The sequence below is a fragment of the Panthera pardus genome, unplaced genomic scaffold (assembly GCF_024362965.1).
Source record: "Panthera pardus isolate Hobbes unplaced genomic scaffold, ASM2436296v1 HiC_scaffold_27, whole genome shotgun sequence".
NCBI classification, from domain to species: Eukaryota; Metazoa; Chordata; class Mammalia; order Carnivora; family Felidae; genus Panthera; species Panthera pardus.
Window position 1 is genome coordinate 83,122,924 of NW_026526843.1, and position 19,727 is coordinate 83,142,650.

Genomic DNA, 19,727 nt, shown 5'->3' on the forward strand with positions numbered 1-19,727 from the left:
TCATGGGATCCTTTTTCCTGGCGTCATTACTTCTCATTTCTGACTTGAGCCCTCCTCCTTATCTGACAGCTTCCTGAAGCCAGTCTCTTGATTTCCCTGCCAGTAGACTGCCTGCGATACCTTCTACAAAACAGGATGCTCCAGTCTTCAGAGGGAATAAATCCCAATCCACAGAACCATTTTTGCTATCACTCAGGGTTCCCGAGCCCTTGATCCACAGAAAGGACTTTCACAGTACACAGTGGAATTATCTAAAGCAGAGGCTGAGCTCACTGCTCATGATTTGGTCTTTTCCAGCCTTCAGGGTGTCTGAGCTCTGCATCAAGGAGGACCGGGTTAGTCTGCTCTCAGAAACTAAATTTCTTATCCATAGAATGAACTCCTTCTGAGGGTCAGCCCTCCCAACACAGACTAGATTTGTTAACTTTCACATTACGGTATGGTACGCATCCACAAAATGGACTTGTCTGGCTTTTGCCATATCCAGACCTCCTATGTCCAGGATGGATATGAATAGATTTCACATTGTCCACATATATAATGGCCTTAGATAGCCCTCAGAGAATCTGAGCCCCCATGAAAAAAGAAGTACTTGTTTGCCTTTCAAAGTGTCTGATCTCTGATCATATTCTTACAGTTCATGACACATCCTCCTTGTTGTTCCATGCAAAGCCCCTCATTTTATTCATTCTTTTAATCCTGCACCCAACTGTTGTTCTCTTCCTCCCACAAGTAATCATTTTATTGGACTTAAAGTGTATATTTTTCAACTTCTCTTTCCTGATAAAAGTATTGAAAGGTATAGGTTTCTCTTATTAACTGATTTTGCTGTGTGCTACAATTTTTTTCAGTAGTGTTATATTATTTAGCTGTAAATATTTCTTTTTTAACATTTTATTTATTTATATTTTTAAGTAAGCTCTATGCCCAACGTGGGGCTTGAACTCTCAATGCCAAGATCAAGAGTTTCATGCTCTATTGACTGAGCCAGCCAGGTGCCCCTAGTTGTAATTTTTTTTTTTTGAGAGAAAGAGTGTGGGCACGCGGGGGGTGGGGAGGGGCAGAGGGAGAGAGAGAATCTTAAGCAAGCTCCATGCCCAGTGCAGAGCCCGGCAAGGGCTCCATCTCACAACTATGAGATCATGACATGATGAGCTGAAATCCAGACTCAGATGCTTAACCGACTAAGCCACTCCGGAGCCCCTGTAAACATTTCTAAGGTTTCTTTATGATTTCTTCTTTCATCCAAGGGTTATTTAATAATGTTTGTTTCCAAAACTGGGGGCTTTTTTTTTTCTTTTAGCTTTTTGATGTTTCTAATTTTATTGTATTATGGTCAGAGATAATGCTTAATATTGATACTTTTGAACTCATTGAACTTTTCTTTGTGCCCTATCATGGTCTATTTTTGTAATTGTTAAGTATAAGCATAAAAGGAGTCTTTTCTGTTTGTTAAGTGGTGGGTTATACAGCAATGTGTTTTTATAGGGGCACCTGGGTGGCTCAGTCGGTTGAGTATCCGACTTCAGCTCAGGTCATGATCTCAAGCCCCATATCGGGCTCACAGCCTGCTTCAGATCCTCTGTCCCCTTCTCTCTGCCCCTTCCCTGCTTGGGCTCTCCCAAAAATAAATGAATATTTTAAAAAAAGAAAGAAAAGGAATGTGTTTTATATATATGTAATGATTATATATCGAGCTTAAAAATATATTGTTCAGCACTCCTTAGGAGTATATGTGTTTATGGTAGACGTATCTTGTCAATCAGTCTATGTCCTTCTCTTTTGTGATCTTAAATTGTATTGTTAGCTATTGGGATGGTTATCCCAGCTTTCTTTGGGTTATTAGTCTGCCGTATCCTTTCTTCATCCTTTCATTTTCAACATTTCTTAATCTTTGTGTATGTTGTTGGACCTTTTTTTTTTTAATCCAATGAGTGTCTGTGTTCTAAATATTTGTGTTATTGCTATTATATTAAAACTTCTGACATCCCATTTCATATTCTCCATTTACAGTATTTTTCTGTTCCTTTTTCCTATTATACTCATACCTAATATTTCCTTTGGGTCCTTTTTATATCACTTGTTCTGGTTTTATTTTTTCTTTTAAAAAATTTAAAAAAATTTTTAAATGTTTTTTTTTAATTTATTTTTGAGAGAGAGAGAGGGAGACAGAGAGACAGAGCGTGAGCAGAGGAGGGGCAGAGAGAGATGGAAACACAGAATCCAAAGCAGGTTCCAGGCTCTGAGCTGTCAGCACAGAGCTGGACATGGGGCTTGAACCCATGAACCCAGAGATCATGACCTGAGCCTAAGGTCGGATGCTTAACCAACTGAGCCCCCCAGGTGCCCCACTTGTTCTGGTTTTATATTCTAATATTATCTCTTATTTATTGTACTTAAAATTCTTCATGTCTGTCCCAGTACTTCTGCTTCAGATATTATATGTCATCCAGTGTGGTAGCCAGCCTCTAATATAGCCCCCAGTGATCCCTGCCTGATGGTATTCACATCCTGTGTAGTTCCCTCCGATGTTGTACCAGGGTTGGTCTGAGTGACCAAGAAAATACAGCAGAAGTGATGGTATGTCATTTCTGAGGTTAGGTTATAATAGCCACTACAGTTCTGTCTTGGTCGTGGTCTCTTGCCTGCTTGTTGGGCCCACGTGTTGTGAGGAGCTGCATGGAGAAGCTCAGGTGGTGAAAGACCGAAGCCCCCTGCCAACAGCCTCGTGAGTGGGCTACATTGGAAGTGGGTCATTCAGCCACGTCATGCATTCGGCTGACTGCAGTTTGGGCTGACAATTTGACTGAAGCCTCAGATGAGACCCTGAGTCAAAACCACCCAGCTGACTGGCTCCCAGATTCCTGACACTCAGAAAATGAGAAAATAAATGTTTGTTTTAAGCTGTGAAGTTTTGGGGGTAATTTGTTATATGTCAATGGCTAACAAATACATCCAGTTTATTTTTCTCTGGAGGCAGTTATGCTACCCTGGTGTCTAGTTGCTTTGGTGGTGAGCTCACGTTCTCCTTATGTAAGTGGCTGTTCTGGCATATACAGCATATTGAGGGAAGGCTGAAGGCCAGATTCAACCCTGCTCAGTCACCTGGAGTGAGTCAAGTGGTGTCCCATCTGCTAGCACACCACTTGACAATTCCTCTGAGAGGTTTCATCTTTAAACCCCAAGAGGAGCCCATCTCCCTAGGTGTCACCACCAGCCCTGGTGTCTGAAGGGGGGCGGGTGGAGGGGTGATTGCCTCTGGCTGCTCATTTCTTCCCCTCAACAGGGTTCTTGCTGCCCTGATGGTAGCTCCCCAGTCAACTGTAAGTGGTTTGGATGATGTCCGCAATGAGGGGCATATAAGAGCCTTCCCAACACAACATGGGGGAGAGGGAAGAGCCAGAATTTAAACCTATCCCATATTTGCTGCCTGCAGCCATCGCCACTCAAAACATAGTCCATTTAGAGACAGCCTTCCATTTTCCCATAGGTCTTCATAGCTGTGCTGTGGTTTCTGGAACTCATGTTTCCCTCTAGTTACTCCAGGGTTGCTTTCAGGCAAGGGAGTCAGTGGCTTGTGCTGTTTGCCACCTTGGCAGGGACGAGAAACCCCAAGTGTCCTCAGGGACTAATAGAGGTTTCTGCCCTTCAGGGTATCCGAGCTTCCTATTCACAGAAAGGACCCCTCTGACCCTCAGAGGTCCCAACCTGCTATACACAAAATTGACTTGTCTGACCCCTCAAATATCTGAGCTCATTACTCACAGAATGCACCCAAAGGGTATCAGCTGGTGACTGACAAAGGGGACATTTCAGGTCCTCAGAGGGCCAGATGCTCAATCTTGGATAGCCCTTGGATGGCATATGTCTGAGCACCTTATCTGCACTTGGGAGTACCCTAGACACAGAATGGTCTTGTCCTGTTTTTCCGGTGCCTGAGCCCTCATCAGAGTAATGGTCAGCTTCCCCTCCAAATACCGGGTCATGATGGGAACCTGTTAAGGGTGATCTCCAGCTTTATATGGCATTCTTGAGGGAGACAGATGGGAGGATGGCTGCCCCAATGCCTCTCATCTCAGCCTAGTGCAGCAACTTCTGGCCAGGACCTGGTGCAGCCAGGCCAGAACCTGAAGGAACCCAGTTGCCTAACCCATCATTTGCCATGTCCTTTGGGGAGGACAGCAACTGGCCTACAGAAGAATCCACCTTCTGAGAAAGTAAGTGGGGGAAAAGGGCCTTCTTTTGATCATTATCTTCTCAAATAAGTGGGTGACTTCTTTTAGGGCCTGAGTTTTATCAGTGCTTGATTTGTGTGCCAACAAAAGTGAGAGAGAGAAAGCTGAGGAGTGGTTTCTATTGCTAACTTGTTAAGACAGGCCCTCGTGAGCTGGAAACCCAATTTAGGGCTTAGAGCCCGAGGCATGGCAAGGCCACAGTCCCTCAGGCTGGTCCCAAAGCAAGTGACAAGAATAGCCTCAGCCCCCTGCCCAGGACTGCCAGCAGTAAGACTCACAGGGGAGTGTCTGGATCCTAGAGATGGTGACATGTGGAATGGCAGAAGTGGCTGGCCCAACATTTCTAAGTAGCCTATACCGTCCAGTCTGTGTGATGAGTCTTGCCCTTTTGGAGTCAGGAACTCTCTCTCTCATCCCTCATTTGGGGCCTGTCCTGAAAACATACATTCACAGCCATAATCCAGTCACTCCCAGGCAGACAGATGTACCACAAAACAGCCTCAGGCTATCTCCAGGCAGTCCTTGACCTGGGCTCTCCTTTGAGAACCAAGCCTCAGCACCCACTCTCCTGCCACTGGGGGAGTAGGAACCACCCTCCACCAAGTGAAGTTATTTCAGCTCCATCAGGTTAAGAGCCCCTGGGGACTCCATCTATAACAAAAACCAGGGAGAGGGCGGAGAAATACACAAGACCACAGCAACGTTCATGTGTGCAAAGTATAGTTGTTAAAAATGAAACAACATAAACTGAGAAAAGAGGCCGTGGCCTCCACAGGGCAGTGCCAAAGCATAGTCCCATACTCTCAGACCTGGGGAGAGAGGACCCTGCACTCCAACAGGTCAAGGGCTGACAGGCAGGGAGGTGGCGTCTTATGTGTAGGCCCTCATGGCAAAGAACAGAGACCAGGTGGGGCTGACGGTAGGCTGCAAGCAACCTGATCAAGATGGGGCTGTGGCCTCGGCCCCCTCCTCTGAGTCCCACACCTCCGACTGCAGGTAATCAGCGAAGAGAGACTTGGCCCGGCGAAGGACACGCCCCAGGTGGTGTTTTCGCACGAGGCGGTCAAAGTGCATGGCCAGCTCATTGTAATCTAGCCCGTTGCGCATGATGTGGTCGCGGTGCTCCAGCAGGATGGCGAGGCAGAGGAAGAGCATGAATGGGTTCCCCCGACCAAACTCCTGGGGTGGGGGCAGGCCCAGTGGGGGTGGGGGTGGCAGGGACTTCCCAGGTTCTTGTGGGGAGCCCAACTCTGGCATCAAGGGGGATCCTGCAGCCACATCACCAGCAGGAGAGGCCTCTTGGGTGGATGGTGGAGATGAGGAGGATGGGGAATCAGGGTGGGAAGAGGAGGAGAGCAGTGGGTCTGAGGAGTTCAATAAGGGCTCAGAGAGGGACTTGGAGCTGATAAGGGCAGCTGGGTGGGGCAGCTGGACCCGAGGGTCCCTCCTGGAGCCCGTGTGATCCCTGAGTTGCTGAAGGTCATCCAGACTGGCTTGTCTCAGGAGACGCCCCCCGCCACCAGGCCCCTGGCTGGTCGTGACCAAGTGGTCAACAGCATCTTCAAAAGCACTGCTTCCTCCACCAGCAGGCCTCAGCATGTGCCTCTGTCGCATGGGCCTTCCCCTGTGGCCACTGAAGCCAGTGTCTGCCACTTGACTGGGGGGTCCAACGAGCTCTACTTCATGTTCAGGAGGATCGGGTGGCAGTGAACTCCAGGTGACCTCAAGCATGCGGAGGGCATCATCAAAGGCGAACTCACGCTTCAGTTCAAGCAACAACCAGCGGTAACAGAAGAACAGGTCATCAGCACCAGCTTCTTGTAGGTACTGATAAAAGTCAGGGTCAGCGTGTCGCAGCAGCAGCTTAAGGTGGGCGAACTTGGTGGCCATGGCTCGGCCGTCAGGATGGAAGTTCGCGGCCAGGCGCTTCATGATGCCACAAAAGCAGACGAAGGCATGGCCTTCATGGTCCATGACGGCGAGGATGGGCGAGGCAAGGTCGCTCATGCCCTGGCAGTAGGACACCTGTGGGTGGGTAACGGCATAGGTGGTGAGCAAGTCGTGCAGTGCCCGCAGGTGCGGGCCATCCTCAGGCCCTGCATAGTAGGGGTGGGCCCGGTCCGTACGCAGCACATCCTTGAGGACTGTGCTGCGGATGAATTCCAAGTCCTCAGGGCTTGCTCGCTGTGCCCACTCGCTCTTGAGCTGTTCATACTCGCGACTCTTGCGTTTCATGTAGTCCATCCGCTCGCGGCCTGTCAGCCCATCTGGGTACACATTCAATAGGTACCGCCACACCACCTGGCCAGGGACAAAAGGGATAAGGCTGAGGTTCTACAAACGAGCCACCACATCCCAGTGTATATCCGATACCATCCACCCTGTGGCCTTGGGGCCTTTGTCTTCCTTCAGAAAAGTCTGCCTTCCCACCTCTGCCTCTAGCCCTCCTGAAGGAGAGCTTGCTGCTCTGGAACATGTCCATGCCATCCCATGATGGCGTGGTCCGCTGCATGTGTCTCATGTGCTGTTCACGACTGCATGAGTGATGGATCTGATGAGTGACCGAGGCGGCTCACCTTTCGCAGGGAGGGTTCAACACCACCGTGATAGATCCGCAGGCGTAACTCCTCGGGGCGGGAGAGCTGGCCCTCGTGGTTCAGGTATGTGTGAAACTCAGCATCGCTCAGGGGTGGCTTGAAGGGCTTGACATCTTCCCCATATGACCAGCTCAGCACCTGTTGGACCTTAGACAAGGTGCGGCCCACCTGTGAAGAAAGGAGGGGGAAAGGCCACCTGTCAGCTGGGCAGGTGCCAAACAGCATGCTCAGAGTCTGGGGCGCCAGCTACAGCTGGCCACAGGGGTCCCTGAAACCACCTGAGAGAGGATAGACTGCGTGAAGGGCAGGGCAGCTGTCGTCAACGATGACCGTTTCTCAGCCAGCAGCACATCAGAACCAATGACATCCTTGGGGCTGATTATGTCCCAGTCTTCCAGCAGCGGGCCTAGGCACACAGAATGAGACAATATGAGAATGGGGGTCAGAGTCCCAGACCGCAGGGCTGGGTTCCTATCCTACTACAGCCAGGCTACCCACGGGGCAATGAATGACTCCCACCTTCTCTTCCCATGTCATCCAAATCAGGCGAAAATTAAACCATGAATAATTCTTTTGTGGTAACGGTCTCACAAAATGGCTGGGTAGACTCTAAGCAATATTTTAATGTATGAAGTCACAGTTATTGAGCACTTACTATGTGCCAGGCACTGTGACAAGGGCTTAAGTTTAATAGAAATAATAAGAACACTAGATAACATTACCAGTTCCATGGTGCTAAGTGCCAGGAAGTATTCTGAGCCCTTTGCAAATATTGACTCATTTAACATTCACATCCATATTCTCTAAGTTAGGCACCATTATTATCATGATTCTTTCTATGAGGGAACAGGCACAATCAATAGAAGATAGTTACCCAAGGCCTCACAGCTAGTGAGTGAAAGAACTGAAATTTGAAGCCCAGGCCCAAAGCTCAAGAGCCCAAACTCTTTTTTTTTTAAATGCTTATTTATTTATTTTGAGAGAGAGCATGTGAGCAAGGGGGGGGGGGGGGGGGGAGAGAGAGAGGGAGAGGGAGAGAGAGAGAGAGAGAGAGACAGAGAGAGAGACAGAGAATCCCAAGCAGGCTCTGCTCTGCCAGTGGAGAGCCTGTCACGGGGCTCGAACCCACAAACATGAGATCATGACCTGAGCCAAAATCAAGAGTCAGACCCCTAACTAACTGAGCCACTCAGGTACCCCAAGAGCCCAACCTCTTTTTAAAAAATGTTTAGTTATTTTTGAGAGAGAGAGTGAGTGAGTGAGCATGGGAGGGGGAGAGAGAGAGAGATAGGAAGACACAGAATCTGAAGCAGGCTCCAGGCTCTGAGCTGTCAGCACAGAGCCGGATGCGGGGCTCAAACTCACAAACTGCGAGATCATGACCTGGGCCCAAGGCGGACATTTAACCAACTGAGCCACCCGGGTGCCCCCAAACTCTTAATCTACTATTCACACTAGCCTTCACCCCACAATCAGTAGAGATTACCATGATCATTCTCATTTTGTAGATGATGACAAAAAAGGTTGGAATGGTAATTGGCCAAGACTTGACAGCCAGGAAATGGTACGGCTGGATCTGAATCTTGTTTACCGGACTCCAGAGCCCAGACAGATTTTAGAGAAAGTATTTGTGTCTTAGAGGAAATAGCGCTATACTGGCTCTCTCCAGTTTTGACCCTTGGAATATCAATAGAAATTTGTCTCTTTCCTCTCTTCTTTACTTCCCCTCACATCCTGTCTTCCTACCACAAATGTGATGTGGTGGCTGAAGTGGCAGTGGCCACATGAAAGGAAGTTTGAGAAACTTAAGAGATGTCAGCCCTGGAACCACAGAGCTGCTAAACTGACAACAGCTATGTCAAACTCTATAAACTCTACAATATAAAATCTTACAATACTTGATACAATATCAAACTCTACAATATGAAGCAAATCAACTTTGATTTGTTTAAGCCATTGTAATTTGCAGGCAAATGCTGTCCCTAAGCAGCATGTCCATGGAGTCCACTGTGCCTTCTGCCACACAGCTGAGGGAGGAGGAAACTCGAGGCCCTATTTGGATGTCACTGCCTCTCCCTGGATGTCTCATAGAGCACTGAAAACCTAAGGGATCCAAAAAGAGAACCCAAGATCCACTTGTGACACGACCTCCTCCTCTGCTCCTCATGTGAATAGACAGTGTCTCTATCTGTTCATCTGCTTGAGCCAGAAACCTGAGAGACATCCCTGCAGCCTCCCACTCTCAACTCCCAGGGCCAAACTGTCACTAAGTCCTGTGGCTTCTGCCCACAGAACATACTTAAATTCCACCTCTTCTCTCATCTTGGCTTTGTAGCCTGAACCACCACATCTCTCACCTGAAACTCCCTCTTTGTTCCTCTCCACTCTCTCCCAACAGCTGCCAGAGTGGTCTTTCCAAGGCATGAAAACACTTAACAGGTAAAATGATGAAGGTCAAACCAATGATCTGAAAGACCAAATATTAAAAAAAAAGAAAGAAAAAGAAAAACAAGGGGCACCTGGGTGGCTCAGTCAGTTAAGCATCCGACTCTTGGTTTCAGCTTAGGTCATGATCTCATGGTTCGTGGGTTCGAGCCCCAGCATTGGGCTATGCACTGGCAGCACAGAGCCTGCTTGGGATTCTCTCTCTGCCCCCCTCACTACCCCTTCCCTGTTCGTTCACTCTCTCTCTCAAAATAAATAAACATTTTTTTTAATGTAAGACAAAACAGAAGAACCCCTTCAAGGTGCAGAGCTCAAGCTTGACGATTTGAGTAAAAAAAGTAGAGATACCTGGAGGACTAAGATGCAAATAGTTCTGTTCCTCAACTCTGGAAGCAAGAAGACAGTGGCCTGTAGCACCCATGGAGCGCTGAGAAGAAACGCTTGAGATGCATGGGCCCCCCACCCAGGCAAGACAGCACATATCAATCATGGCCAAAGAAAGACATTTTTGGTCAGAGGAGTACATGTAACCTGTGCACCTTATTGGAGAATAAGAAGTTCTCTAAGCAAATGACTACTGAATAACTTCAGGGGATCAAAGTGGGGGAAGGCAAAAGGGAGAGTAAATAGTGACAGGCCACAAGTTTTTAATATGTATAGTGAAACGTGAAATGACAAAGATACCACTGATGAGGGAAACAAAGGCAATAGAAAATGTAGCTTCAATTAAATCTCCTTACAGCTTGCAGCCTACTGATAGATATTTGAAACATGCAGGGTGACCCTGTCCAAGGAACTCATGGATGCCTTACTTCCTTCATGTTTTTGTCTAATTAAAGACTAAAAGTAACCTTATGTTAACAGCAGCCCCTCAAGGTCCTAAAAGCTTTACTTTCAAATTCCTTAGAGACTTACACTATCCCTAACTCCCATTAACTTAAAAGTGTATAGTCAGTCACTTCTCACAACCCCAGTGCAGCCCTTTCTGCCCATGGGTCCTGTCCCTGTGCTTTAGCAAAGTCCCCTTTTTGCACTAAAGACATCTCACGAATTTTTAGCCGTTTGCTCAAGAATCCCATCGCAATGATTGGGAGTTTGCAATATTAAGTGTTACATTAGGATTCCTGGGACACAAGTGACCTACTATAAAGAAAATATAATGATAGCCTAGAATTTAAAAAGAAATTACTGGGGCGCCTAGGTGGCTCAGTTGGTTGAGTGTCTGACTTCAGCTCAGGTCATGATCTCATTCATGGTTCATGGGTTCGAGTCCGTGTCGGGCTCTGTGCTGACACTCAGAGCCTGGAGCCTGCTTCAAATTTTGTCTCCATCTCTCTGCCCCTCCCCTGCTCGCACTCTGTCTCTTTCTCAAATATAAAATAAAACATAAAAAAAAATTTATAAAAAGAAATTACTAACTAACCAAAACTCAGAGGTTAAAAGTTAGGGAAAAGAGGAAAAATAAGAATTAAAAGTGTCCCAAAGCTTCCATTTCAAGGGCCTGTGAGGGTGGGAGAGACTGGAGGGGAAAAGATTTCACTGTCAGTTGTGCAAAAAAAGCATAAATCCTGCTATGGGGTTTCTGTGAGAGACATACCTAAAACTAAATGATAGAGGAAGGCTGAAAGTTGAAGAAATCTAAAGGTATATGTGGTAAACACTAACAAACAGAAAGGAAGTGCAGCCATGTGAATGTCAGAAAAAGCACCGTTCAAGACCAAACATATTACAGGAAAAGAGAGAGATATCCTATATTGACCAAAAAAAGAAAGAAAGAACCCATTAATAGAATGAGCAAAGGATTTCTATGAGCACAAACTTATCCCGTGGTAAAGCCTGATCTGAACTGCCATGAGACTATATATAGTCTTTATGTAATCTACTAAGTGGGAATGCACACACATTTCCCTGAAGAAGCATCCAAGTGCTGTTATGGGGTGCTGTTCCAGGCCCTGCTTGTGGTATTACATAATATATGGTATGCGTACTACATTTTCTTATAAACTTGTCAAACTTCCCAAACCCTGAATTAATATATAAATTCTGTGCAATGCCAATCAGAAGCCTAACAGGGTTTTTCCTGGAATTGGATAAAATTATTTTAAGGATCATATGAAATAATTCACATTTTTTAAGAATAGTTAAGAAAAAGAAGAGCCAAGAAAAAGCACAGTGGGAGGATGGCAATGCTTGCCTTATCAAAATTAACCACAAAACCAATGTGATAAAAATATGGTGTTAGCACAGCAATATAAAAATGGAGCCAATTAGTAGAATGTGATAGAAAGCCCAGAAATAAATCCAAGTACACATGAGAATTCAGTGTATGATAAAAGTGTCATTTCAAATCAGTGTAAAAAAGGTGTATCTTTAATAAATGATACTGGCATAATTAACTGTTTATCTGGCATTTTTTGAGAGCTAAGTGTACTTACCACAGTGTTCACAGAGTAGAGATTTACATGCAAAAAATGAAAATAATGAGCAGGGGCACCTGGGTGGCTCAGTTGGTTGCATGACTTCAGCTCATTCTCACGGTTCATAGGTTCAAGCCCTGCGTTGGGCTCTGTGCTGACAGCTCAGAGCCTGGAGCCTGCTTCAGATTCTGTGTCTCCCTCTCTCTCTGCCCCTCCCCTGCTCGTGCTGTGTCTCTCTCTCTCTCTCAAAAATGAATAAACATTAAAAAAATTTTTTTAAAGAAAATAATAAGCATATAAGAATAAAATGTAGGAGAATATTTGTATAAGCTTGTGGATGGGGAAGATGTTCCAAAGTAAGAGGAGATACTCAGAAATCATACAGGTGTGTGTGTGTGCATATATATATCTCCACTGTTATTCAACATAGTGTTGGAAATCCTAGCCTCAGCAATCAGAAAACACAAAGAAATAAAAGGCATCCAAATCAGCAAGGAGGAAGTCAAACTTTCACTCTTCGCAGACAACGTGATACTCTATGTGGAAAACCCAAACGACTCCACCAAAAAACTGCTAGAGCTGATTCATGAATTCAGCAAAGTCGCAGGACATAAAATCAATGTACAGAAATTGGTTGCATTTCTACACACCAATAACGAAGCAGCAGAAAGAGAAATCAAGGAATTAGTCCCATTTACAACTGCACCAAAAACCATGAAATACCTAAGAAGAAACTTAAACAAAGAGGTGAAAAATCTATACACTGAGAACTATAGAAAGCTTATGAAAGAAAATAGAAAAACATTCCATGCTCATGGATTGGAAAAACAAATATTGTTAAAATGTCAATACTACTCAAAGCAATATACATACTCAATGCAAACCCTATCAAAATAACACCAGCATTCTTCACAGAGCTAGAATAAACAATCCTAAAATTTCTAAGGAATCAGAAAAGACCCCCAAAAAGCCAAAGCAATCCTGAAAAAGAAAACCAAAGCTGGAGGCATCACAATTCAAGACTCCAAATTTATTACCAAGCTGTAATCATCAAGACAGTATGGTACTGGCACAAAAACAGACACATAGATCACTGGAACCTAGAAATGGACCCACAAACGTATGGCCAACTAATCTTTGACAAAGCAGGAAAGAATATCCAGGAAAAAAGATAGTCTCTTGGGGGCACCTGCTGGCTCAGTTGGTTAAGCATCCCAGTTCGGCTCAGGTCACGATCTCACAGTTGGTGAGTTGGAGCCCCGCATCAGGTTCTGTGCTGACAGCTCAGAGCCTGGAACCTGCTTCGGATTCTGTGTCTCCCTTTCTCTCTGCTCCCTCTCAAAAATAAATAAAACATAAAAAAAAAGAAAAGAGAAAAAGACAGTCTCTTCAGCAAATGGTGTTAGGAAAACTGGACAGGAGCAACATGCAGAAGAATGAACCTGGACCACTTTCTTACACCATACACAAAAATAAACTCAAAATGGATGAAAGACCTAAATGTAAGACAGGAAGCCATCAAAATCCTATAGAAAACAGACAACAATCTCTTTGACCTTGGCCGCAGCAACTTCTTACTTGACATGTGTCCAGAGTCAAGGGAAACAGAAGCAAAAATGAACTATTGGGATCTCATCAAGATAAAAAGCTTCTGCACAGCAAAGGAAACAATCAGCAAAACTAAAAGGCAACCGATGGAATGGGAGAAGATATTTGCAAATGACATCAGATAAAGGGTTAGTATCCAAAATCTATAAAGAATTTATCAAACTCAACACCCAAAAAACAAATAATCCAGTGAAGAAATGGGCAAAAGACATGAATAGACACTTTTCCAAAGAAGACATCCAGATGGGGGCGCTTGGGTGGCTCAGCTGGTTAAGCGTCAGACTTTGGCTTAGGTCATGATCTCATGGTTCACGGATTGAAGCCCCTGTCAGGCTCTGTGCTGACAGCTCAGAGCCTGGAGCCTGCTTTGGATTCTGTGTCTCCCTCTCTCTCTGCCCCTCCCCTGCTGGTGCTGTGTCTCTCTCAGTCTCTCAAAGACAAAAAAACGTTAAAAAAAAAAAAAAAAGGATATCCAGATGGCTAACAGACACATGAAACAATGCTCAACATCACTCATCATCAGGGAAATACAAATCAAAACCACAACAAGATACCACCTCACACCTGTCAGAATGGCTAATATTAACAACTCAGTCAACAACAGATGTTGGCGAGGATGTGGAGAAAGGCTAACCCTTTTGCACTGCTGGTGGGGATGCAAACTGGTGCAACCACTCTGGAAAACAGTATGGAGGTTCCTCAAAAAATTAAAAATAGAACTACCCTATGACCCAGCAATGGCCCTACTAGGTATTTATCCAAAGGATATAGGAGTGCTGATTTGAAGGGGCACATGCACCCCAATGTTTATAGCAGCACTATTGACAAAGCCAAAGTATGGAAAGAGCCCAAATGTCCACTGACTGATAAATGGATAAAGAAGATGTGGTATGTGTGTATATATATGTGTGTATATATATATATATATATATATATATATATATACACATGTATATACATATACATACATATATGTATACACACACACACACACAACACACCATGGAATATTACTCAGTGATCAAAACGAATGAAATCTTGCCATTTGCAACAATGTGGATGGAACTAGAGTGTATTATGCTAAGCAAAATCAGTCAGAGAAAGATATCATATGAATTCACTCATATGTGGAATTTAAGAAATAAAACAGATGAACATAAGGGAAGGGAAGCAAAAATAAGATAGAAACAGAGAGGGACACAAACCTTAAGAGACTCTTAAATACAGAGAATAAACTGAGGGTTGCTGGAGGGGAGGTGAATGGGGGGATGGACTAAAATGGATGATGGGTATTCAGGAAGGCGCTTGTTGGGATGGTCACTGGGTGTTATATGTAAGTGATGAATCACCAAATTCTATTCCTGAAATCATTATTACACTGTATGTTAACTAACTTGTACTTAAATTAAAAATAAAAATAAATAAAAATAAAAGAAGTTCTTGTCTCTGGCTACCTTTTTCCATTTGTCTCTCTGCCCATCTCTGTCATTATCTTTCTCTCTGACTCCAGTTTTTTTTTCTCTCTCTCTCTGCCTCTCTTCTTTACAAGGCTGCCAATCTTAACAAGCCCATAATTTCACAGAATCAAATGGTTAAGAACAAGGACTCTGGAGCTAGTTTAGCCACCACCTGGGTTCAAATCCTGCTCCTCCACTTACTGTCTGTGTGACATGTACAAGTCCTATCCCTTCTCTGAGCCTCATCTATAACATAGGGATAACCATCATGCCTACCCTGTAGGATTGTTTTGACAATCTAATGAATATTATGGGTGTAGAATGGTCCTAAGTGTTCGACACATGTTAGCTATTTGTGTTAGTATGACGTTAGTAATACCTTGGTCATCCCAAATGGGCATGTGAATTTTCTGAGGCTTCCACTCCACAACTTTTTATTAAAAAAATTTCAATCTACAATAAAGTTAGAAACATGAATACATTGAACACCTATATGCCCTTCATCTAGCTCCCCTGTTCACATTTTTGCCACATTTGCTTCATCTCGCTCTCTCCATATAGATACCTGTTTTTTTTTGGCTGAATTATTGACAGACATCATGACACTTTATCTCTTAATAGTTAACGGTGTTTTTACCAAGGACATTTTCCTTTGGCAGCCACGATACCATTACCATACCCAGGACATTTAATATTGATACAATATTAGCATCCAATATATGGTTTGCAATTAAGTTTTTGGGTCCCTGTCTTAATTTATCTGTGTGCTCCCAGGAACCAACACAGGCAAGAGTCAGGGAACAAATATAAGAAGAGATGAAGTGGCTGAGAGATCAAGGCAATGATGAATGAGTGAGCAAGTGTGCAAACAAATGAGTATGAGTCAGGATGAATGAATAAATACAACCATCATTATTATAATCAGTATTGTTATATTTATGTGTTATTATAACGGAAACATACAATACTATACCTCTATTGTTATACTGCATTATATAATTATAACCTATATCACTAGGTTATATGTTATAACAGTAAATATAATATAATTACGGTTGTTAGAGGTAATATTTTTTGAGCTTTCACTATGCAACCATGCAGTGTTCCATGATTTTCCCTGTTTAATCCTCACGATGGCCCTAAGATACCATTTTTTCTACTTTACAGATAAAGAAATTGAGGCCTAGTGGCCAAATCAGCATTTGGACCTAATATACCTTCTTTCCAAGCCCACTGTGAGGGACTGTACTGTAAGGGGTGGAGTCATCCTTTAGGGAAAGGGTGGGTCCCAGAGCAGTGCCCCCAGGGTGCCAGATACTCACTGTCCTCAGTGGGCCGAATGTCTACACGCAGCTGCAGGTAAGGTTTGGAGGCTGTGGCGAAGGCTGTGCTGAGGTCCCAGTCAGACAGGAGTGAGAGGTAAGTTTCCTGCCCGAGCCGATCCCGGCCTAGGTAGCTGATGCCAAAGTTCTTCTTCCTGGATAGAGGAAGTATGGCAGCTCTCAAGTGCCCCAGTGCCCCAGAGGCCTCAGGGACATTTTCCACAAGATGCCAGGGAAGACCGAGACAATGCTGAACAACTATCAAGTGTTGGGTACTGTGCCAAAGACTGTGGGCAGCTTGAGATCAGATTGATTATCTCTACTTTGTTACACAAACCCAGAAGCAGATACACACCTGCTTGAATCTAGAGGGCACACTGAAAAAGAATATTGGTCCCCTCTAGGGAGGGTAACAGGGTAGTTCAGGGAAAGAGGTGGGAAGAAAGCAGCCTTTCTACTGCATAAAAAATAAAGCAATCTGTATGTTTATTTTTCACAACAAAAAATGTTTATGCAAAAAAGTCAAACAACAACTAAGAATTTGTTCTTCACTTACACTTGTGCAACCATGCAATGAAGTATGTTGTGTGATAACTAAGGTAACCATGGACACAGCCTAAGTATTCAATACTTTCGTACTCTTTGAATTTGCTACCATGTGCATGTATTCCTCCAAAATAACAACCACAACAAAATAACCATCACATTACACCTGTCCCCAAGAGACACCACTTTTCATGTATCAGGTTGGCAAATTTTCCAATGTTTTCTAGTAACCAATGTTTTTGAGGAAAACAGGCATTTTATATGCTGCTGGTGAGACTGTAAATCAGTTAAAAAAAAACCTGTCTGGAGAGCATTTTGGAAACATCCATTGAATTTTTAAAAAGCATACACCCTTTAACCCAGAAATACTACTGCTAGGAATTTATCCTGAGTACATTTCCCCAAATATTCCCAGATAGGCAAAAGTGGCAGTTCACTGGGGGAGTGTTTGTAATAATAAAACAAACAAACAAAATCCCTACCAAACAACAACTTAAAAGCCAAACAACCACTGTTGAGGTGGGCGGCCTAATGGTTGGTCCCCCAGCATCCCATAACTCACCCGTTTAAGTCAAAGGCTCGGATGAGGATGTGCTGTAATACATCGAGCGAGGTGATCTGGGGGTCGACAGCGAAAGAGCGGAACTCGGGTGGCAAGAAGTTCTCACACTTCTGGGGAGAGAAGACACAGGGTAGGCCACCAGGGTCTACATCACCACGATGAAGTGGAGTGAGGGATAGGAGGCAAGGTCATACAAGTTGGGGGAGGGGCAGATGGAGGCAGATGTTCTGGGCCATGGTGAGGGCTTTGGTTTTTGACTTGGAGGGTCCTGTGCAGAGGAAGGATGTGATCTGACTTAGGATTTAACAGGATCCTCTGGATGCTCTTGGAGGAATAGACTGTTGGGGGCAAGGGAGAAAGCAGCAGTCTAGTGAGGAGGAGGCTACTGCACTAGTCCAGACACCCAATCCTTCTTTTTAAAAAAAATGTTTATTTATTTTTGAGAGAGAGGGGTGGGCAGAAAGAGACGGGTACAGAGGATCCGAAGCGGGCTCTGTGCTGACGGCAGACAGCCCAATGAGGGGCTCGAACTCAAGAACCACGAGATCATGACCTGAGCCGAAATTGGATGCTTAACCGACTGAGCCACCCAGACGCCCCCACCCAATCCTTCTTCTGTGTCCCCCCGATTGGTTGTCAGGATCACCATGTCCGGTCTGGCCTCCATTAAATCAATACTCCATGCTGCACCAATTTGGCACATCTATCGACAATACTCCCCTGCTTAAATCTCTTCAAAGGCAATCTGAGGGTCCCCAGAAGGCGGGTCTATAGGACCCTAGCCAGCCTCTCTTCAGTCAGCTTTTTTGAACTTTATGCTCTGGTACTACCAAATGGCTGGAAGTTACTTTGAATACATCCTGGCTCCAGGACTTTGCTTGTGCTGATCCCCCTCTCTGGAAAGTCCTTCCTGCTTTCTTCAACTGGCTCACTCACAGCTCAGGCATCAATTCTTCTGAATTCCCAAACCTCTACCTTAGAGCTTCCTGTATTACCCTGAGGTGATCTGTTTACTTCTTTCCAGAATCTACCTTCTTCTCATCAACACCAATGCCACCACCCTAGTCCCAGCCACTATCACCACTTGCTGGAACTATCACAACAGCTTTCTTAGAATACATGCCACATGCCCTTCACAATATGCCCCTCTTTTAATTCTTTGCTTTACCCCCCTACCCACTCTTGACCTTGCCCTCTCGCTCCAGAAATATGGGAACCTAAGGGAACATGCCAAGCTCATCCCCACCTCCCAGCCTTTGCCCTTGCTGTTCTCTCTGCTTCCATTCTTCCTCCGGTATGCACATAGCTGACTCCTTTTTTATTTGGGTCTCTGCTCCTTCAATATCTCTGTAGGGACTTCCCGGTACAACCTTGGCTAAAGTAACACCCTAGTTCAGAGGCTTTTTCGTTATTTCCTCATGGCGTTCACCAGTGTCCAAAGCATCTCATTTATTTAGCTGTTCGTCTTACCGACAAGCGTGTCAGCTCATCCAGGGTGGGGACACACAAGAAAAGTGTAGTCTTAACACACATGTTAACTGACCTCAGCACCTCCTTTTCAGACACCAGCAGCTCCCCCTCATTCCTCAGGGCCTCACTTCTTAACTATTAGGGCCCCTCCCCCAGCCCTAGAGCCCCTCCCCTCTACCCATAATCTCCACCCATCCATTTCTGAGGCCCCTACCCCTCCATTTTCTCAAGCCCTGCCCAGCACTCCCAGGTCCTGCCTCCCCCCGCCCCACCCCCGTCCCCACCACTGTCATTCCGCCCTCAAGCCTCGCCCCTCAGGTAACACCCCAGATCTCGGGTCCCACCCTCCAACCTAGGGCAGTCAACGCCTTCCCCTCCTGTGGACACCCCAGTCGGGCTGGCCGACCAGCTGTCAGCCTCACCTTGACTCGGACCCGTACCACCTCTCGCTCCTCCTCTTCAGCCGCCGCCGCCTGGGCTCCCCCACCAGGTGGGGGCGCTCCAGAGCCGGCCAAGTCCGAGGATCCTAAGGCCGACGCCATCCCGCCGCCACCCGTCTCAGGGCGACGGTTGACCGTTGCCCCCTACTCTCGTGAACACTCTAGAGTGCAGGCGCCCGCGGCCCCACCTTGCGCCTGAGCGCAGGCGCAGAGGGCGCCGTGCGACCCTGCCCGCCCCCCCTACTGCCCCTCCCACCTGGCACAGGGTGGAGACGGCCTCTACGCATGCGCATAGGATGCTGTTGCCAGGTATCCCGCCCCTAAAGCCGAGTGTATTGCCTCACTTTAGCCAGTGCGCAGGCGCTTACTGAGGTCCCGCCTCCCCTCGTCTGCGGTTTGGTTGTTTGGGCACTTTACTTCCGGATTCACCTACTTGTGTTACAGTAACCACCCATTCAGGCGAGAGGCATGGGCGGGGAAAGGAAGCTGCTGCGCTTGGCGTCAAGACCCCCGCGTCCCGCTCCTAGTCGCCTCCCCCTTCTGAATAGCAGATGATGTCATCTATTTCAAATGCCTGTGTCCCTCGCTTCAAAAGAGTATGCTGAACGGAAAAATAATCCTTTTTCCA

At 45.7% G+C, this 19,727-nt stretch overlaps 1 protein-coding gene across 3 annotated transcripts; it reads right to left on the reverse strand.

The window, feature by feature from the left end:
- Positions 1-4,938: 4,938 nt before the first annotated feature.
- TBC1D25 (TBC1 domain family member 25) lies at positions 4,939-19,315 on the reverse strand. Of its 3 annotated transcripts, none has more exons than XM_019417384.2 (6): positions 19,082-19,315; positions 17,190-17,299; positions 16,082-16,236; positions 7,111-7,238; positions 6,812-7,000; positions 4,939-6,536 (listed from the first exon to the last, which is right to left on the reverse strand). In XM_019417384.2, exons 1-6 carry the CDS (start codon positions 19,199-19,201, stop codon positions 5,175-5,177), a joined length of 2,064 nt encoding a protein of 687 aa, XP_019272929.1. In that variant the 5' UTR covers positions 19,202-19,315; the 3' UTR covers positions 4,939-5,174. The 3 variants fall into 3 exon arrangements, with proteins under 3 accessions (XP_019272929.1, XP_053747626.1, XP_019272931.1); XM_053891651.1 differs by lacking the exon at positions 19,082-19,315 and adding an exon at positions 18,660-18,781; XM_019417386.2 differs by lacking the exons at positions 17,190-17,299; positions 19,082-19,315 and adding an exon at positions 9,190-9,299 and having other exon boundaries at positions 16,082-16,196.
- Between the last annotated feature and the right edge of the window lie 412 nt (positions 19,316-19,727).

Coding starts and splice junctions, on each gene's coding strand:
- TBC1D25 (XM_019417384.2), bottom strand. CDS start 19,201: ATGGCGTCGGCCTTAGGATCCTCGGACTTGGCCGGCTCTGGAGCGCCC. Junction 7,239..16,081: donor CATTCGGCCCACTGAGGACA/GTGAGTATCTGG, acceptor CTGTGTGCCTAG/GCCCGCTGCTGGAAGACTGG. Junction 7,001..7,110: donor CGCAGTCTATCCTCTCTCAG/GTGGTTTCAGGG, acceptor CTTTCTTCACAG/GTGGGCCGCACCTTGTCTAA.